This window comes from Phyllostomus discolor, chromosome 9 (genome assembly GCF_004126475.2).
Source record: "Phyllostomus discolor isolate MPI-MPIP mPhyDis1 chromosome 9, mPhyDis1.pri.v3, whole genome shotgun sequence".
Lineage (NCBI taxonomy): Eukaryota > Metazoa > Chordata > Mammalia > Chiroptera > Phyllostomidae > Phyllostomus > Phyllostomus discolor.
In genome coordinates this window covers 85,828,672-85,844,212 of record NC_040911.2, presented here as the reverse complement: position 1 = coordinate 85,844,212, position 15,541 = coordinate 85,828,672, and the positions used below count along the sequence as shown (strand labels likewise).

The following is a 15,541-nucleotide window of genomic DNA, read 5'->3' as shown; positions in this document are numbered from 1 at the left end:
CATCTCCTTAGCAGTAGATCCCGATGTCACTCCCCTGCGTGCTCTTCAGGCCACAGCGAGGCCCGCTGGAGGTCCCTCCACCCCACCGTCTGGCCAAAGTTCAGGGGAGAGGTGGGGAGGACACGGGACACCTCACACGGCCGAGTGTGCGCGCCAGCTCCTTCCCAGCCGCATTCCAGCTCGAGTCAGAAAAGGAATATAGCCTTTTTATTGACTACTTTAAGTAGAACAAACTAAATACATATTTACCAGTTTTGGTTCATTTATACAGTACATTAAATAAGTTATGCACAGAGTTAAGTAACAAAAGTTCCTATCATAGAAATGACAAAGCACAGAAAAACCAGACTTGACCGCATCCTGTGGGTGGTTTCACATTCATCATCTCCCTTTAAAAATCATGCTTGGAGGCTGTTTTTAAATTTATTTACATTATTGGCTTTCTTTTATAAACGGAGCTTTTGTAGCCTCCTCGGGAACTTGGAAAGGTGCGAAAGTGGACTGAAGGCCTCTGAGCCCCACAGCACTTTCGCTCGCTCGCCTAATGCTTATTGCTGCTTCTCTGCCAACTCCACCGCGGAGACGGGGCAGTCCCCGCCAGCCCCAGCCGCACACGCCCTATTTGGTATAAGCATCAATGAGTGTGCACTGGGCGGTCTTGGGTCTGGCCAGGCGGTCTGCAGGGGGAGCACCGTCTCTGCAGCTTGGAGGGAAGGGGGCCTGCGAGGCCCGCCGCCCTCAGACCTCCTAGCCTGCTCCTGGCTCTCGGCGGAAGAGGTCACCTGCACCACCGTCTTTGGAAATAAATGAGCATGTCGATGCATGCGGGCAAGGAGGCAGGGAGTCAGCGTTTTGGTTTCACAAGAAGTAGACGCCCAGCGCCCCACGCCGCCCTGGGCAGGACTCCTCCTGACAGCTGGCCGGCCGGCCCATGCTGCAACAGCCCAGGCTCCTCTAGCTTTTCTTACATTTGGTTCAAACACACCACCACCCAGTTCTCGGGAAATAGCTAAAAAATTATAGTAATCAGTTTAAGAAAGTTGACTTGGTCTACTGACCTGGGAGTCTAAAACTCAGTTCCGAAGAAAGCCTCCACGATGTGTTCCATTATAAATGATTTATTCCGTCCACAATCCCTTCCCCAGCAGCCACGGCAGCCACCTGCTCATTGCCTATGATTCACTCTGAAGAATTTACTACCATATAACTCCAGTTTGTGTTGCTGAACCTGCAAATCCACTTGTTATTTTTCTGGAACTCCCAGAACAAGGTCTGCACCCTTTGCAAGCAGGTGGCAGCACTGGGTATAAATCTGACTTTGGAACAAGGCCATACGAAGTGATTTCCTGTCTAGTAACTGAAGATGCTCACCTCACATCGACTGACACCGAGAAGTGACAAGCTCCTGCTAGACTAACCGGCCTGGACGGGCAAAGAGCATCAGCAGGCAGAGGGCACACTGATGCTGGGCAGATGTGTCCTGTTTCCAGACTTGGAGCCATTGACCCCCCCTGCCCCCATGACTTGGCCCCAAGGAAAGATCCACTCACTCTGTGACCTCAGGGCCGCGTGACCCCTGGAGCTGCAGGGCCCTCCAGAGTGGAGTGCTCACACCTCATTAGGGTAGAAGGGCCATCTCTGAGCAGGTGGAATGAACAAACTTCTTCCAGAGTCAATTTTCATCGGTGGATCGAGCCGGGTGAGCTGCAGGCAATGGAGACTCAGAGGACGACTGGAGACGTGAGGATCCGGCCCTCAAGTATCCCTTGGACGTACTTAAAGACGCCTTCCACGCTGGCTGCGTGTGGCCACTCCTCACTGGGCAGGACCGTGCCATGCAGTCACTCGACAGTCCCTCAGAGGGTGAAGCTGACCACCAGCCTCGTCCTCTTGATCTGCCCTGACGGCTGGGCGGGCTCGCGTCACATCTGCTTTTGATTCCCAGGGTGCCATCGAAGAGCCTGTGACAGCCCTGACACCTTCAGTATCATCGCTCTAACCCTCTACTTTGTCCCCCCAAATACTGACTATAAAAGTGGGTCCTCTAAGCAGCCTGATTATTTAAAATTCAACTACATGGAAGTGGGACGCCTGGCCGTGCACCCCCGGCCTGGTAGCGGGGGTGGTGTCAGCAGGAACGGAAACAAGTGGGGCACTGTGACTCACCCCACCCCAAGACACTGTCCTTCCTCCTCCCGACCAGACAGCTGGAGAATTTCAGAAAGGAGGGAGCTAGAGAAAGGGACTCTTTGCATTTAGATATGAAGTCTTGGCAGATGCCTGCAACCTATGTGTGGAACTGACAAAAAGAACACGGCAGAAGGTCTGTGAACCGAACTGCAGCTGGAGACACGGCCCAGGGTTTCTTCCAGCCCGGACTCCGGGGAGCACCCGAGCAGCGGTGACAAACAGCATTGTTGGAACCAGGGCCCAGTCAGCCAGGACCTGCACAACTAAGCCCAAACCTTCGCTTAAAAAAGTGACATCAAGCTCTGATGAACAGTATTTTGTTGGTTTGGGACCCTTATTCCAGGAAAAAACCTGAGCTACCCTGACTAGTCTTGTGGCCACTGAAGAACCTGCCTGGGTGTTCGTCCGACTTGCCAAAAAAACATGAGCGAGCTGCAGACAGACCCTGTGGACACCGCGTGACCTTGCTGTAGCTGACCTACAGGCTCCCTGACCTCCGTACGGGACGTCCCGCATCTTAACAGAAGTGCAGGCAGGTCCTGTCCGGGCACAGATTTCGTCCCTGTTCCAGCTGCAACGCCCATGCCCACGCCCGCAGCCCCAGGGGCTCCAGAGGACCGTAGCGCTGCCCCGCCGCTCCTCTCTGCGCACCCTTCCCTATGGGCAGTGGAAACACAAGCGTTTAAAGGTGTCTTGTACTGAGTTTCTTCAGCAGACAGAAAACCCTTGGGTAAGGTAAACCAAGGAGTAAAAACTCGTAAAGAAAGACAGGCCAAATAGAAGGACAATGCTGCCTGTGCCGATCACGCCCCGTCACAGGACCGGGCTTTTCCCGACTCCCGTCACGCACAGGAGTGGCCGCCTAAAGCCGGGGTTTCAAGTGCCCTCGGGAGTGGGGCGAACCCACTCACCCCGACTGATCCCGTGGGAGAGAGGGTGCTGGAGGTGTGGAGGTGCAGCGTGGAAAGGTCAGGGTCCTTGGGCTCCCAACGAAACCCGAATGGCAGGGGGAAATGTGTGTGGCAGTTTTTAATATTTCAAAAGGGGTTTAGGTGATGTCTTATGTGGAGAGCCAGGTCAGCAGCTGAAAAACTCCCTAAGACGGGAAGAAAATTGGTCAGGCTCTTTCCAAACAGTTCTCACATTTCACATTTCTTAGCTCGAAGAGGGTGCTCATCAAACACACGAGGGAATCTGAGACCGTCTGCCCGACAATAAACCGACGCACTGTGTACAGTGCGGAGCGGGAAGCCACGAGCTCTGGAGAATTCCTCCGGGTCCCGGAGGGCTGCTCGGAAGTGACCGCCCAGTCACACCACATCATGTCTTATGGGGCAACTGCGGCCTGCGAGGCACCAGAGACCCCGGGAAGAGATCCGCACAATGATTTGGACACGCGTGTTCTGATTAAAGGACACAGAGCAACTGTGCAAACAGCCAGGCGGTGACAGAAGGGTCTGCGTTTCCGATGGGTGGTCCATTCAGTGACTCGATGACAGAAGTTGGCCGACATGCGCAGAGAGAACAGACTAGCCGTCCACAGTTGCGTCTCGTTCTCCCTCAGACCAATCCATGCGCTGCAGACTATTTTCTGCACAAGCAAAACCAAACGAGAGAGAACACTGGGTCCCAAACGAAAGCATCCAGCCAGGCTGGAAAATCTTGCCCCAAATTCTCTGGGATGCTTGGTGGAAGTTTCAATCATTTTTTATTGTTATGGGTACTTTCACTGAAATGGCGACTTTCCTGTGGTTTCTGAGAATTGTAGAGTCTGCACAGCAGGGTCCAGGGAGTCCTGAGTGTCGCTCTTTGCTCCCCGAAGTCCCGTGGCATCTGCTGAGGGCAGGACTGGGGCTCATCTGAGCTGCTGGGAGTCCAAGGGGCCATCCCCGTCAGGGGGACCTCTCCACGGCCTGCTGCCAGCCTCCAGGCCTCGCAGGGGGACAGTGGGGTAGGGGGCTGTGTGGGATGAGCTGCCTCCAGCCTGGCTGGGCACCTTGGACAGTCCGCTGCCCCAAGAGGCAGCGAGGGGAGCTGGTGGTCTACACTGAAAAGAGGCCGGCCACGCCAGCTCCAGGGGGAGAGGAGCAAACCAGAAAGCCCTGGAGGAGGCAACTCCGCCAGCTGCCTGTGTGCAGAGAGAACACACACCAGCTGCCCCAAGAACACAGATGGGAAACCGGGCAAATGTCTGCAGAGGCTGTGGCGCGGTGTTTGCCGGGCTGGGACTCTTTGTGCCTCCGCTTCACTTCTTACTGATGACCCAGCAGCTACCTGTGCTGGTCCAAATAGCCAGCCTTCGTGTTGTGAGGTCATCAGGGGGAAGTGGGCCCGGGGCTCAGAGTCCATTGGTGTCGATGGCTGTCACAGAGGCAGGTGTTGAGGAACGCGAGGTGGTTGCTGAGGTCTTGTCCAGGGCTGGGCTCGGAACGCTGCAATCGGCGGACCTGGCCGACCTCCCCCCAGGAAGCAGCGGCCGGCTCTGGCCGTGAGGGCTCTGGCCGTGCAGGTTCTGGCCACAGAGGCGGTGGTGCCGCTCCCAGTCCTTATGCTGGCAGAAGGAGCCGCAGTACCGTGCGATGTTGCAGCCGCTGCAGGTCTCGCTGGCTTTGCGGCCACAATTCCAGCAGTTCTGCAAGACACAGGCATCGGTTAGTTGCGAGGGTGTCATGGGGCAGACCTGTTGTCACTTGTCACCTGCACTGCAGAAGAGGGGCCTGCACGCGGAGAGCTTGGGCTTGGAGCTCCACACACCTGGGCGTGTTCTGCCTCACTGTCTGCTTCCCGAGTAAAACGGGAAGGGTGTCTACCCTGACGGAGGGGACAGCGAGATGGGGGGATGTGAAAACCCAAACGGCATCATCACAGGTTAGGCGGGAGTCCCACCTCCTGCTGAAGCACCAACTCACGTGTTATTCCTTGGCAACCAGACCTCGCTCTGCTCCAGGGCCCCCGCCACAGCTATCTGGTCTAAGACCACACGTGGTTTTCTCTCCTGGTCTCCCCAACAGAGGAATAATCTTATTTTCACTGATAACCTAATTTCTTTAAAAAAGTCCCCTGCCAGGAGACCAGGGTGGCTGAACACGAGTGTGGGTGGTTGTGCCACTTCGCTGTGTCCTCTCTCCTTTCAGAGGTGTGCCTGTCACAGGCGGGCTGGGGGTCGTGAAGGGGCTTCTGGCCTGTTGATGGGAGCCCCCCTAGGATCTCAGAGCTCAGGGCCCCAGAGGTCTAAGGCAGGGAGTTTTCTCACTACTCTGAACTTTCCTGGAGGGAGGCAGGCATTGCTGCGGTTTTGCAGAAACCACGGTGGGGGGGAGCCAGGGGCGTGGGGGCACCATTGGAAAATGTTCTCTGTCTGTGACAGAGGAGACACGCTACGTGAGGTGTGCTCAGAGCTAGAGCAGCAGCCACGAAAGAAGCAGCCGGAACAGTCACTGGCCAATGTTAAGCTTCAGCATCACGAAGAACGAGGCCACCAAGCGCAGCTCCCAGCACCTGCCTTTCCCCTTCCTCCAGGTTCCCGTGCTGACTCCAGCAGTGACACGGGCGTTTTTTCTGCACCCAAGGTCTCCAGGAACCACTTACAGGAAGGAGAAAGCCTTATGGCACTGGCCAGAAGGAGGAAGTGGCAAGGACCGCTGAGGTATCAGAACGGACTCAGACAGCCCCGCCCTTCCCAAGTTCTCCGGATCGGCAGAAGCCAATCTGGACTGAACACTCCTCAGGGAAGAGACACCAGTCCTTGTGAAATCAGGGCATTTGCTCAAGCGAAAAACAACAGACAATAAGTGCTGAAAAGGGCCACCTGGCCCCCCTCTTGCATTATATGGATGGGACACTGGGGCCAGTGGGCAAGGACTTGCCTAAGGGCATAAAATGGCTACTTGGCCGTGCAAAGCCTAGAACCCGAACCTCGTGGTCCCACTATGCCCACCGTGTTCGTTTAGTGTCAGAGAACGTTAGGCAGGGCTGTGCACTCCCTTCCGACACAACAGGCTTCTCAGGAAATGCACGCCAGGGACTGCCCGACCCGGCCCACACCAATCCCAGATGACCAAAAAAGGAAACTGAAGGAACCGTTAGGGCTCAAGCATCCCAGAGAAGCTAATACTGTGGAGCCTGGCAGGCTGCCTCCCAGCAACGCCTCGGCAGAGCATCTCCACGCTGGGGGAGGACCTCAGCGGCTGCCTCCGGGGGCTGCTGTGGGAGCAGGCCGACGGGCCGGCCCCGCCGAAGGGCAGAGCGCCCACCGCCTCTGTCCAAGCTGTGCCCAGGGGCAGGGTAGGAAGCACTGGTACTTCCAGCTCGGCTGCCATTCTACTTGAAATAGCTTATTTCATAATTTACGACATACAATAAAAACAAAATAAACAGCGTCCCACTGGGGCAGGGTCACACACATGCTCGCAGGAGCAATGTGGTAAGTGTCAGAGCAGCCAGGGTGAAAAGGACACTGTCATGTTCCCTTCCCCTGTGACTTTTTCCTGACTCAGCCACGAGGCTTTTGCCAAGACATAAGACAAAAAAAGGTTTGTTGTTGGAGTTGCCCTTCCAGTCAGCATCCCTCAAGGCTGGAGGCAAACGCTTGGCCAAACATCCTTGAACAGCTCCAGGGTTGACGCTCGGGTCTGGCCTCAGAGGAGGCGGCTACCCTGCAAGAGCAGGGCTGCCCGGCTTTCGTTTGCATTGTCGTTAACTGTATCGTAGAGTCCTCTGCATCCGCGCACTGCCCGTGGGGCACGCAGTGTGGGGCAAAAACACTTTCACCATCACAACTGAGCTGTTACCGCTGGAGAAGCTACGAGAGCAGCAGGACAGGGGCTGCCACACACCCAGTAACTGCGCAGGGAAGGACCCTGACTCCTCAGGGCACACACTGCTAGTGCGGGGCGACGAGGACGGGAACTCAGAGCCAGGGCTCCGCCCGCTAACCAAGCCACCTCACAGGACGAACGACAAACGCCAGGGGATGCCCTGCTAGACCTTGTTTATTACAGCTCCTTACAAGCAGACCCCTGTAAATGGAGAGCTGGGATTTAAATCATGCTGCAGTCCAGACCTAGAACTCATGCTCTTAGCCAAAATGTTACACTCCTTTGGACAAAGGCATAGAAAAATAAAAACACAGATATAAAAGTAGATAAGTATGGACAAATATAGATATTGATATGAATAGTTATAGATATAGAATTAGATATCTATATAAATATAGAATTACATACATACAACAGAAGAAGATATCATTGCTCAGAAACAATTCTAAAGAAAAAGGAGGGGAGAAGAAAAAGGGGAGAGTTAAAGAAACTATTTCCTTTTCTTCCCCTTGAGTCTCAACTTTAAATATGACTTCTGATCCCATAATGCAGCATATATTTCTGAGCAAATAAAAAACTGTAGCATGTATTTGGAGAAATCACTTTCTCACCAATATGACCATTACACTCCTCTGATTCCAGGTTCACTAGACAGTCTACAGGGTAAGTTAAAGGAACCATTTCTCAGAATTGAGTGTCTTCATACAATGCTACAATAAGGAATTTTTTCATATACTCTGTGATGGCCACATGATACTTATAGACATTTTCATTTACATTGCCATGCTTGGCACTGCTATATAGAAAGGGATCATGTAAACAGATTGAGAAAATAAACTTCCTGTTGTTAAAAAAAAAAAAAAAAGCCCTGGCTGGCATAGCTCAGTGAATTGAGTGCAGGCTGCAAACTAAAGGGTCACAGGTTCGCTTCCATGTCAGGGCACATGCCTGGGTTGGGAGCCAGGTCCCCAGTGGGGGGCCACGTGAGAGGCAACCACACACTGATGTTTCTCTGTTTCTCCCTCTCTTTCCCTCTCTAAAAAAATAAATAAATAAAATCTTAAAAAAAAAAACAAACAAAAAAAACAAAACCAAAAAACTCCCACACAACTAAAATACCCAGTTCTTTACAACTTCAAGAGAATGTCCCAGAGATAGCTAATCACTCAACTTACTTAGAGAAAAACAGGCTTGCTTAGGACTCTTAAAGCTGAAATGCAACTAAAATGAACGTTACAGAAAAACTTCCCTATATTCAAAAGGACTGCTATGGTGTTTTTGTCATGTGCTTCCCCCCCGCCCCCAGTTAGTTCATTTTCACCTACTTCGTTGTACAAGAGAGTCGTTTCTCTTAGGAACATCACCAGCCCCTGAGCCCTGGGTCTGAGAGAGTTGGGCAGGTCTGCCTGATCGGTCGCTCCAATCCATAAAAGAACCACCCTATTTACAAGTAGACTGATTGCTACAGGGGACTATGTTTCCTTCCTCTTGCACCCTGGCTTCAGCACCGTGGGATCACGTCAGTTAAATTCCCAAATGCACAGTTCCCTCACCTGTAAGATCAGAATCCACCCACGCCTGCCCCACAGAGCCACGGGAGGATCGAAAGGCAGCACACGTACTCAGCCCCGTGGCCGGCACAGAGCGCACGGGCCCGCTCACTCAAGGGGAGAGTCACTGCTGTCATGCAATTCCAGACTCTGTCCTTAGGGTGAGTTTTCAAAATTTAAACCAATATAGTGAGCTAATAGATATAAGAATAGAGAGCAGGTGGAGCAAAGGTAGATTTACAGTTGGGAGTATGTGCAACACAGGGTTTGTTCTTGTATCATTATTTAATTATTGTGTTATTTTCCATATGAACAACTATAAACCTACTTTTTTGTTGTGTCATTGCCCCCATATAATTGAGAAATAAACCCTTCTGCTCTGGGATAGAAATCATAACCGTCCAGTTCAAGAGCGGACAGTTCTATCTTACGGCCCAGCCCCTGAGAAGAAAGCAGTGGGCGGGGCCAGGACGGCCGCCCCGGGCCGGCCCCAGGGGCTAACGGAACTCTGACCTCTGTGGACTCCTCCTGCTCGTTTATGACGAGGAAGGCATCCTCTGCGGCCTGCCGTTTGACGTCGGCTATGGTCTGCTCCATCCGAGCTCTCTCTGTTGCAATCACTTCGAAGGCTTTTTGCTCTGCCTCGGCGACGGCTTTCTGTACTTCAGACATGGCCTGAATTTTCACCTTATTCACAGCTTCTTCTAGAAGAAAGTGACAATAAAATCAACTGGCCGAGAATTTTTTCCCTCCCACCCGCATCATTTCTAAAAAGGGGAAGAAATGAAAAAGACGACTGTTTTCTAAAACCACACCAAGACGAACATACAGATGTGTTCAGCTTTCATTCTCACACTCACTTGTCCGTTCATGCAGCCATCTGCTGGGTATGCAGATGGAGGCGGGCACTGTGCTGGAGACTGGGAATGCCTAGGTGACTAAGTTGTAGGCCGTGTTCTCCTGTTTGTGATCAGGTATAAAGGTGGCTGAGGTGTCAGTGTGAGATGAGACCCAAGGAAAAGTGGTCAGCTCTACAAGTGACAGGGGAGGATCAAGAAAATGTGTCTTGGTTGAGATGGTAGGTAGAAATGAATTTTTGGAGAGCCTTGAACCTCATGCTAAGGAATCTGGCCCCTTTTCTAAAGAAAATGAACTCCAAAGGGTTCTACGCAAGGAGAAAAGGCTTAAGACAGAGATACCAATTGAGAGGCTAGGACAGCAATTCAGAAGAGATCAAAGAGAGTCTGAGTTTAGGCAGAAGCAAGCAGCACAGAGGAGGGGATGGAGCAGAGACTGGCAGCACCTAGGGTTTGAAGGTGGAGGCCAGGGTGATGCATGGTGGTGCTGTGTGATGAAATGGATACAGAGCACAATGCTGGTGTGGAGGCGAGTGAGGCTGAGGTGCCTCTGGAGCATCCAGGTACAAGGGAACCGGAGGTGGGTATGGAAGACTGACCCCGGCAGAGAACAATGGGCTGTAGATGCAGACCTGGGTGGGGGGCCAGGAGCCCTGGTCACTTCCTCTCACCGTCACCATCCTGCTCGGTGTCCACAGGATGGACCCTCCGGTGACACTCCAAGCCTGAGCCTCCGCCCTATGTCCCGGTGGCAATACCTCCCTCCTGAGGCAAGGATGGAAACTCCCTCACTGCGTGGCTCTTGCATGTGGCCTAGGCTCAAAGGTTTGAACAGAGCGTTCTAGGCTGCCATCCTAGAAGTTTCCATTTTACTGCTCCAGCATTAAGAAAAGAAAGTTTTCACCTCAAAGGTCAAGCAAGCACAATGTTCAGTTGACTTGACACTGAACTTCACGCTCCCTTTACTCTTGATGTCCACACAGGTCCACTGTGGCCCCACACAGCTACCTTTCAAATCCCCTTATTAGTTATCAGGTAAGTATTGTCTCTTATTAGGCCAGCACAATAATGCCCTGAAGAACATTTATCCTTTCAGTTTAAGGATCAATAAGAATCACAGTTTGGATAAACTACCTTGCTGAAGGTCATCTAAGATCACAGACAGATGGCACTACAGCAGACCAAGGACTCAAATTTAGCTGGCCCTATGCCACGGTCTGGTTGTTAACCAAAGGTACCTCCCAAGTAGAAAATAACTAGTTACCAAAGAGATCTTGTGCATGGTGATTTTTTTTACTGCCAGTCAGAATGAACATTGCATAATGTTTATTTGTATTCAAAGGATGGGGGCTTCTATCCTTGCCTCAGCAGGGAGGTGTTGCCACCAGGTCGTAGGGCGGAGGCTCAGGCTTAGAGTGTCATCGGAGCATCCGTCCTGTGGACACCGAGCAGGATGGTGATGATGGGAGGAAGTGACCAGGGCTCCTGGCCCCTCACCCAGTCTGCATCTACAGCTCATTGTTCTCTGCCAGGGTCAGTTAAAAGTATTAATTTTTTGCTGAAGCAAATTTTATCTCAGGAAGAAAAGCGAAAACTGTACTGGACTTAAATGTTACTGGGAGAAGGAGGCGAGAAGAAAAGGCAGCTAGGATTTGGATAAGGGAAGGATTAAGAATGTGAGGTTAGTCCGACCCCGTCTCACCACAACAGGCAGCCCCATCCTTCTTGATTCTTGTGGAAATCGAGGCCTCCCCAGAACAGTCCTGATGAATGAAGCTAGGGAAGTGAAGGTGAAAGAAACAGCCGGCTGGTCCCAAGAGCAGAATGAATGAAATGTGAATACAGTGTGTACAGATTCCACTGAACAGAACAGGCAGAAATGAATTAAACCACATGCCCAGAAACAGGGCATATGAACAGGGAAGGAAGAGTTGGTTACTTAATGCCTCCGTGTGACCCAGAGGACCTGGGTAGACTGTAGGGAGGCATTCCAAATTCGTGACCTGCAAAGTAACCTGAGAGGCATTCAGATGTGTGCGGAGGCCGGAGGGGAAGAGGCAGGAGCCTAGAGCTCTATGAGGAGGAAGTTATGAGACAACAATCTCTCCATCAGACAGGCGCCACACACGGGGGCACAGATCAGTACATGCAACCGCACGTAAGCAGACAGACACATACCAGTTTTCTTCCAAAACTCCACGGGCACATATCCTGCCGCTGGCCTGCTGCTGAATTCCCGCTGTGACTCTACGGGAGAGAGACAAGTGGCATCAAGTCAGAAGCTGTGCACGATGGCATGTTTTACTTTTATGAAAACTTTATCAGACCTCTCATTCGCCTCCAACATGTATGTTCATTTAGTGCAAATATACTCTGATAAGAGATATAACCAGATTACAAAATAGCTCGTGACTTTTTTAAATATTCTAAAACAGTTTAAGTCTAATGAAGATAAAACCAAATATCAAGGGTGACTACTCCATTAATTTTTAAAATTTATACTTCATAAGAAAATGACAGTGAGTATGTGCGTGCAAAAAAGGGGATAATTATCTCATCCTGACAAAATAGTATTAGTAATCCATAGAAAGAGTCAGAGCAATCATTTATTTATTGATTTTTAGAGAGAAGGGAAGGGAGAGAAGGAGGGAAACATCCCTGTGCGAGAAAACATTCATTAGTTGCGATCATTTATACAACAGACGCCAAATGAAGATATGCCCATTAAACCAATAAAATAAAATAGAAAAGCAATCCCTGACATAGCAAACAGAAATCATGCATTTGGGACTGATTTATTTGTTAAAAATTTTATCTAATAAGCTGTTCTTCTTTTTTTTTATAAGCCGTTATTCTTATATTTCAATCAAATAACAACACAAGTTCAACAAAATTTTCCAACAAAACATTTCTTTCAATTAGCTAAATTTTCTATCCAAAAAGTAAAAGCGTTATCAAGTGACTGTAAATACTAATGCCAGAGTTAAAAATAAATCTAGTCACGTTTTCATGTGATTGGGGCCAGAGCCTTCGTGACCCATGAAGACACGAACGGCTCCTGGGACGTGATGGTGCTGGACTTCCTGGTGTCAGCTGTGGTCACGCAAGGGTTCTCTTCATGCCATTAAAGTGTGCATTTATGCTTTATTTTTTGTACATGATAACAATTTTATAATAAAAAGTAAAAATAAGAAATGCTTTTTAAAAATAAGTGAATTAACTAACATAATTTCTCCAATGTATACCCATTTTGAAACTGAAAATACCAACAGAATGGAGGCAAGTAGCCCAACTCCTTCCAAAACGGAACCACATTCACGGCTGTTCCTTTCTGAAAATGGTACATTTTTGGTAAACATTGATTAGATCTAACATATTACTATTCTTTAAAAAAAAAAAAAAAGATTATTTATTTATTTATTTTTAGAGAGAGGGGAAGGGACAGAGAAAGAGTGGGAGAGAAACATCAATGTGTGGTTGCTTCTTGCCCCAACTGGGAACCTGGCCTGCAATCCAAGCATGTGCTCTGACTGGGAATTGAACCGGTGACCCTTCGGTTCATAAGCTAGTGCTCAATCCACTGAGCCACACCAGCCAGGGCCACATAACTATTCTTTAAGTAATTGTTGCCCTAGCTGGCGTAGCTCAGTGGATTGAGCGCGGGCTGGGAACCAAAGTGTCCCAGGTTCGATTCCCAGCCAGGGTACATTCCTGGGTTGCAGGCCATAACCCCCAGCAACCACACATTGATGTTTCTTTCTCTCTCTCTCTCTCTCTCTCTCTCTCTCTCTCTCTCTCTCTCTCTCTCCCCCTCTCTCCCTCTCTCCCTCTCTCTCTCTGTCTCTCCCTCCCTCCCTTCCCTCTCTAAAAATAAATAAATAAAATCTTAAAGAAAAGAAAAGAAAAGAAATTGTAAGCCCTCCTAATGGTCAATCACTTCCATATTTTCAACTGGGAAATTAAATTTCTCATGTAGTAAGTGTTTCCAGGTCAGTAAGACATTGCTTAGAGAGACTGAATTCTCCACTGTGCTGTTTGTCACTCTCTGCCATGGGAAGATGCAATACCAACAGCATGGGTCTGCACCACATACAGAGTTCTCTGAGTCACAAAGAGTGTGCCAGTTCCTTCTGAACTCTGTAACCATACCCAAGACGGACTTCTGTCTGATGAAGCACAGCCGTCCTCGGTCTCAGGGGAGACACTGAGGTGCAGACCCAAGAGGAGTGAAGTCCTCTCCAGCTGCAGTCTCTCTAGCACACTTCATTTTTACTTTTAAAACACACGCATGCATGCCTCAAATACTGGAAGTATTTCAGAATAGTGAGATTAAAAGAGATCTTCACTTACGAACATACATGTATTTTAGAGCACTTCCTAAAATATAAACAGTTATACTTAGGTGTTACACACATGTACTTCCGTATCCAGTTAGCGGTCCCCATCATGCACACAGCGCTGACTGGCCAGTGCTCTGTAGGTAAGTCAGGAAATAGAGCTTTTGTTTCTTTGCAACTCTGAACCCTTACATGTGATTTAAAGAGGCTTCTTGTAAATTTCTTTAAATGCTTACAAATACACAAACAAGCAGCGTGGAAACGAAAACCCTGATCTGGAACAGTGTATTTCAAATGTACCCCAAGAGGCACCCTGGGGTTGCTGGGGAGGACACAGGGGTGGAGGGTGGCTTATCACATATGTTCATTGCGGTTTTAAGACACAATATTCTATAAGAAATGGGTCCATTGCTTTCAAAAGTGTGAAAACTAATTAAGGTAATTTGAGGGTTGTTTTTGTGTTCTAATGTCAGTGCTAGTGGACTCCTTCATTTCCTTATGCTTTGTTGAGGCTAATCTGAAAAGTACATTTTATGCTCCGAACACTCACCAACCAAGCTGTGGTGCCAAGAGGAATCAGAACGGCCAGTGCGGCGGGGAGGCCAGCCTGGCACACGGCATTTGCCTGAGAGGCTTAATAAAATGGCCAGTCGTCATGAGAACGCCTAGGATTGGCTGCAAACTGGTCCTGGGGGGGGGGGGGGGATCTGCACAGAGAACCTACTGTTGTACTCCCTCGAAGCTATGGCGAGGGGGTGGTCAGGAGATTTTTTAAATCCTGGAAAATATGTATATAACATTTACCATTTTAAAGTTTATAATTTAGTGATATTTTGGACAGTCACAGTGTTTTGCAACCATCGCCCCTGTCTAGTTCCAGAATATTATCACCACAGAAGGGAATCCCGTAAGTGAGACATTCTGAGAGTATGAATGCTTTCTGTGACATTGCACCCTCTGGAAAGGCTATTATCACTGTCAAAAACAAAACAAAACAAAACAAAACAAAACCCACAACCAAATAAAAAATCCCTGAAGGGTTTTCTTCAACATAGGTGAGGTCCCTGATTCAACTATCATACTTAAGTGTGAGATTTATAAACTACGGAGAAAAATCTAGGGCTGGAAGAGGCAAAGTAACACAAGCTAAGGAGAAGGTGGTAGATCAATTTCAATCGAGTCTTTTTTCCCCCAGGTGAGTCTTACATAAGGAAAGCCAGTAAGAAAAGGGGGTTTTGAGCATGTAGATAAGGATCATTGATGTTAAATAACAGAAGAAACATGTGTTTACTTGTGGGGACATGGGTAAGTCTTGACCAGTCGAGGAAAAGCCACTCCACTTTGGTCACCAATAAACCCTTGGTCATATCCTTTGAGAACCTGCCCAGTCCTCGGCATCTCATGTTCAGGACAGATGTAAAAGGTGAGAAGCACCTGACCCTAAAGGAACTTCTCGGCTTATTCAGGAAATGCCTGGAAGGTAGGGCCATTTTCATGGTATTTCCTGAAGCCAAAGTAACTATTTTTATATCTCTAACCCAGAAGGAGACAGAAGTCAGGATTTCATGTGGTTCACTAAGAAAACTATGTAGTTTCAGAGGCTACTGTAATCAAAAGCCAGGCAGATAATGCAAATAAACTGGTCAAAACAGGAGAGCTAATGGTATTGTGGTTATGTAGGAGAATGCTCTAGTTCTTAGAAAAAAGGAGAATGAAGCATTTAAGGATGGAGATAAAAGTCTTCAGTAAATTGTATGTTTCTGGTTTTCTACAATGAGCCATGTAGTTTC

General features: G+C 49.3%; 1 protein-coding gene across 2 annotated transcripts in view; it reads right to left on the bottom strand.

The window, feature by feature from the left end:
- Positions 1–188: 188 nt before the first annotated feature.
- Positions 189–15,541, bottom strand: part of CBFA2T2 (CBFA2/RUNX1 partner transcriptional co-repressor 2) — a 147,169-nt gene continuing 131,816 nt past the window's right edge. The window contains exons 9-11 of one of the 2 annotated variants that reach the window (XM_028524523.2): positions 11,593–11,661; positions 9,071–9,261; positions 189–4,822 (exon numbers count right to left, since the gene is read on the bottom strand). In XM_028524523.2, the coding sequence (XP_028380324.1) occupies positions 4,529–4,822; positions 9,071–9,261; positions 11,593–11,661 (554 nt within the window). In that variant the 3' untranslated portion in view covers positions 189–4,528. The remainder of the gene's footprint in view (positions 4,823–9,070; positions 9,262–11,592; positions 11,662–15,541) is intronic. The other variant, XM_036009727.1, reaches the window with a different exon arrangement.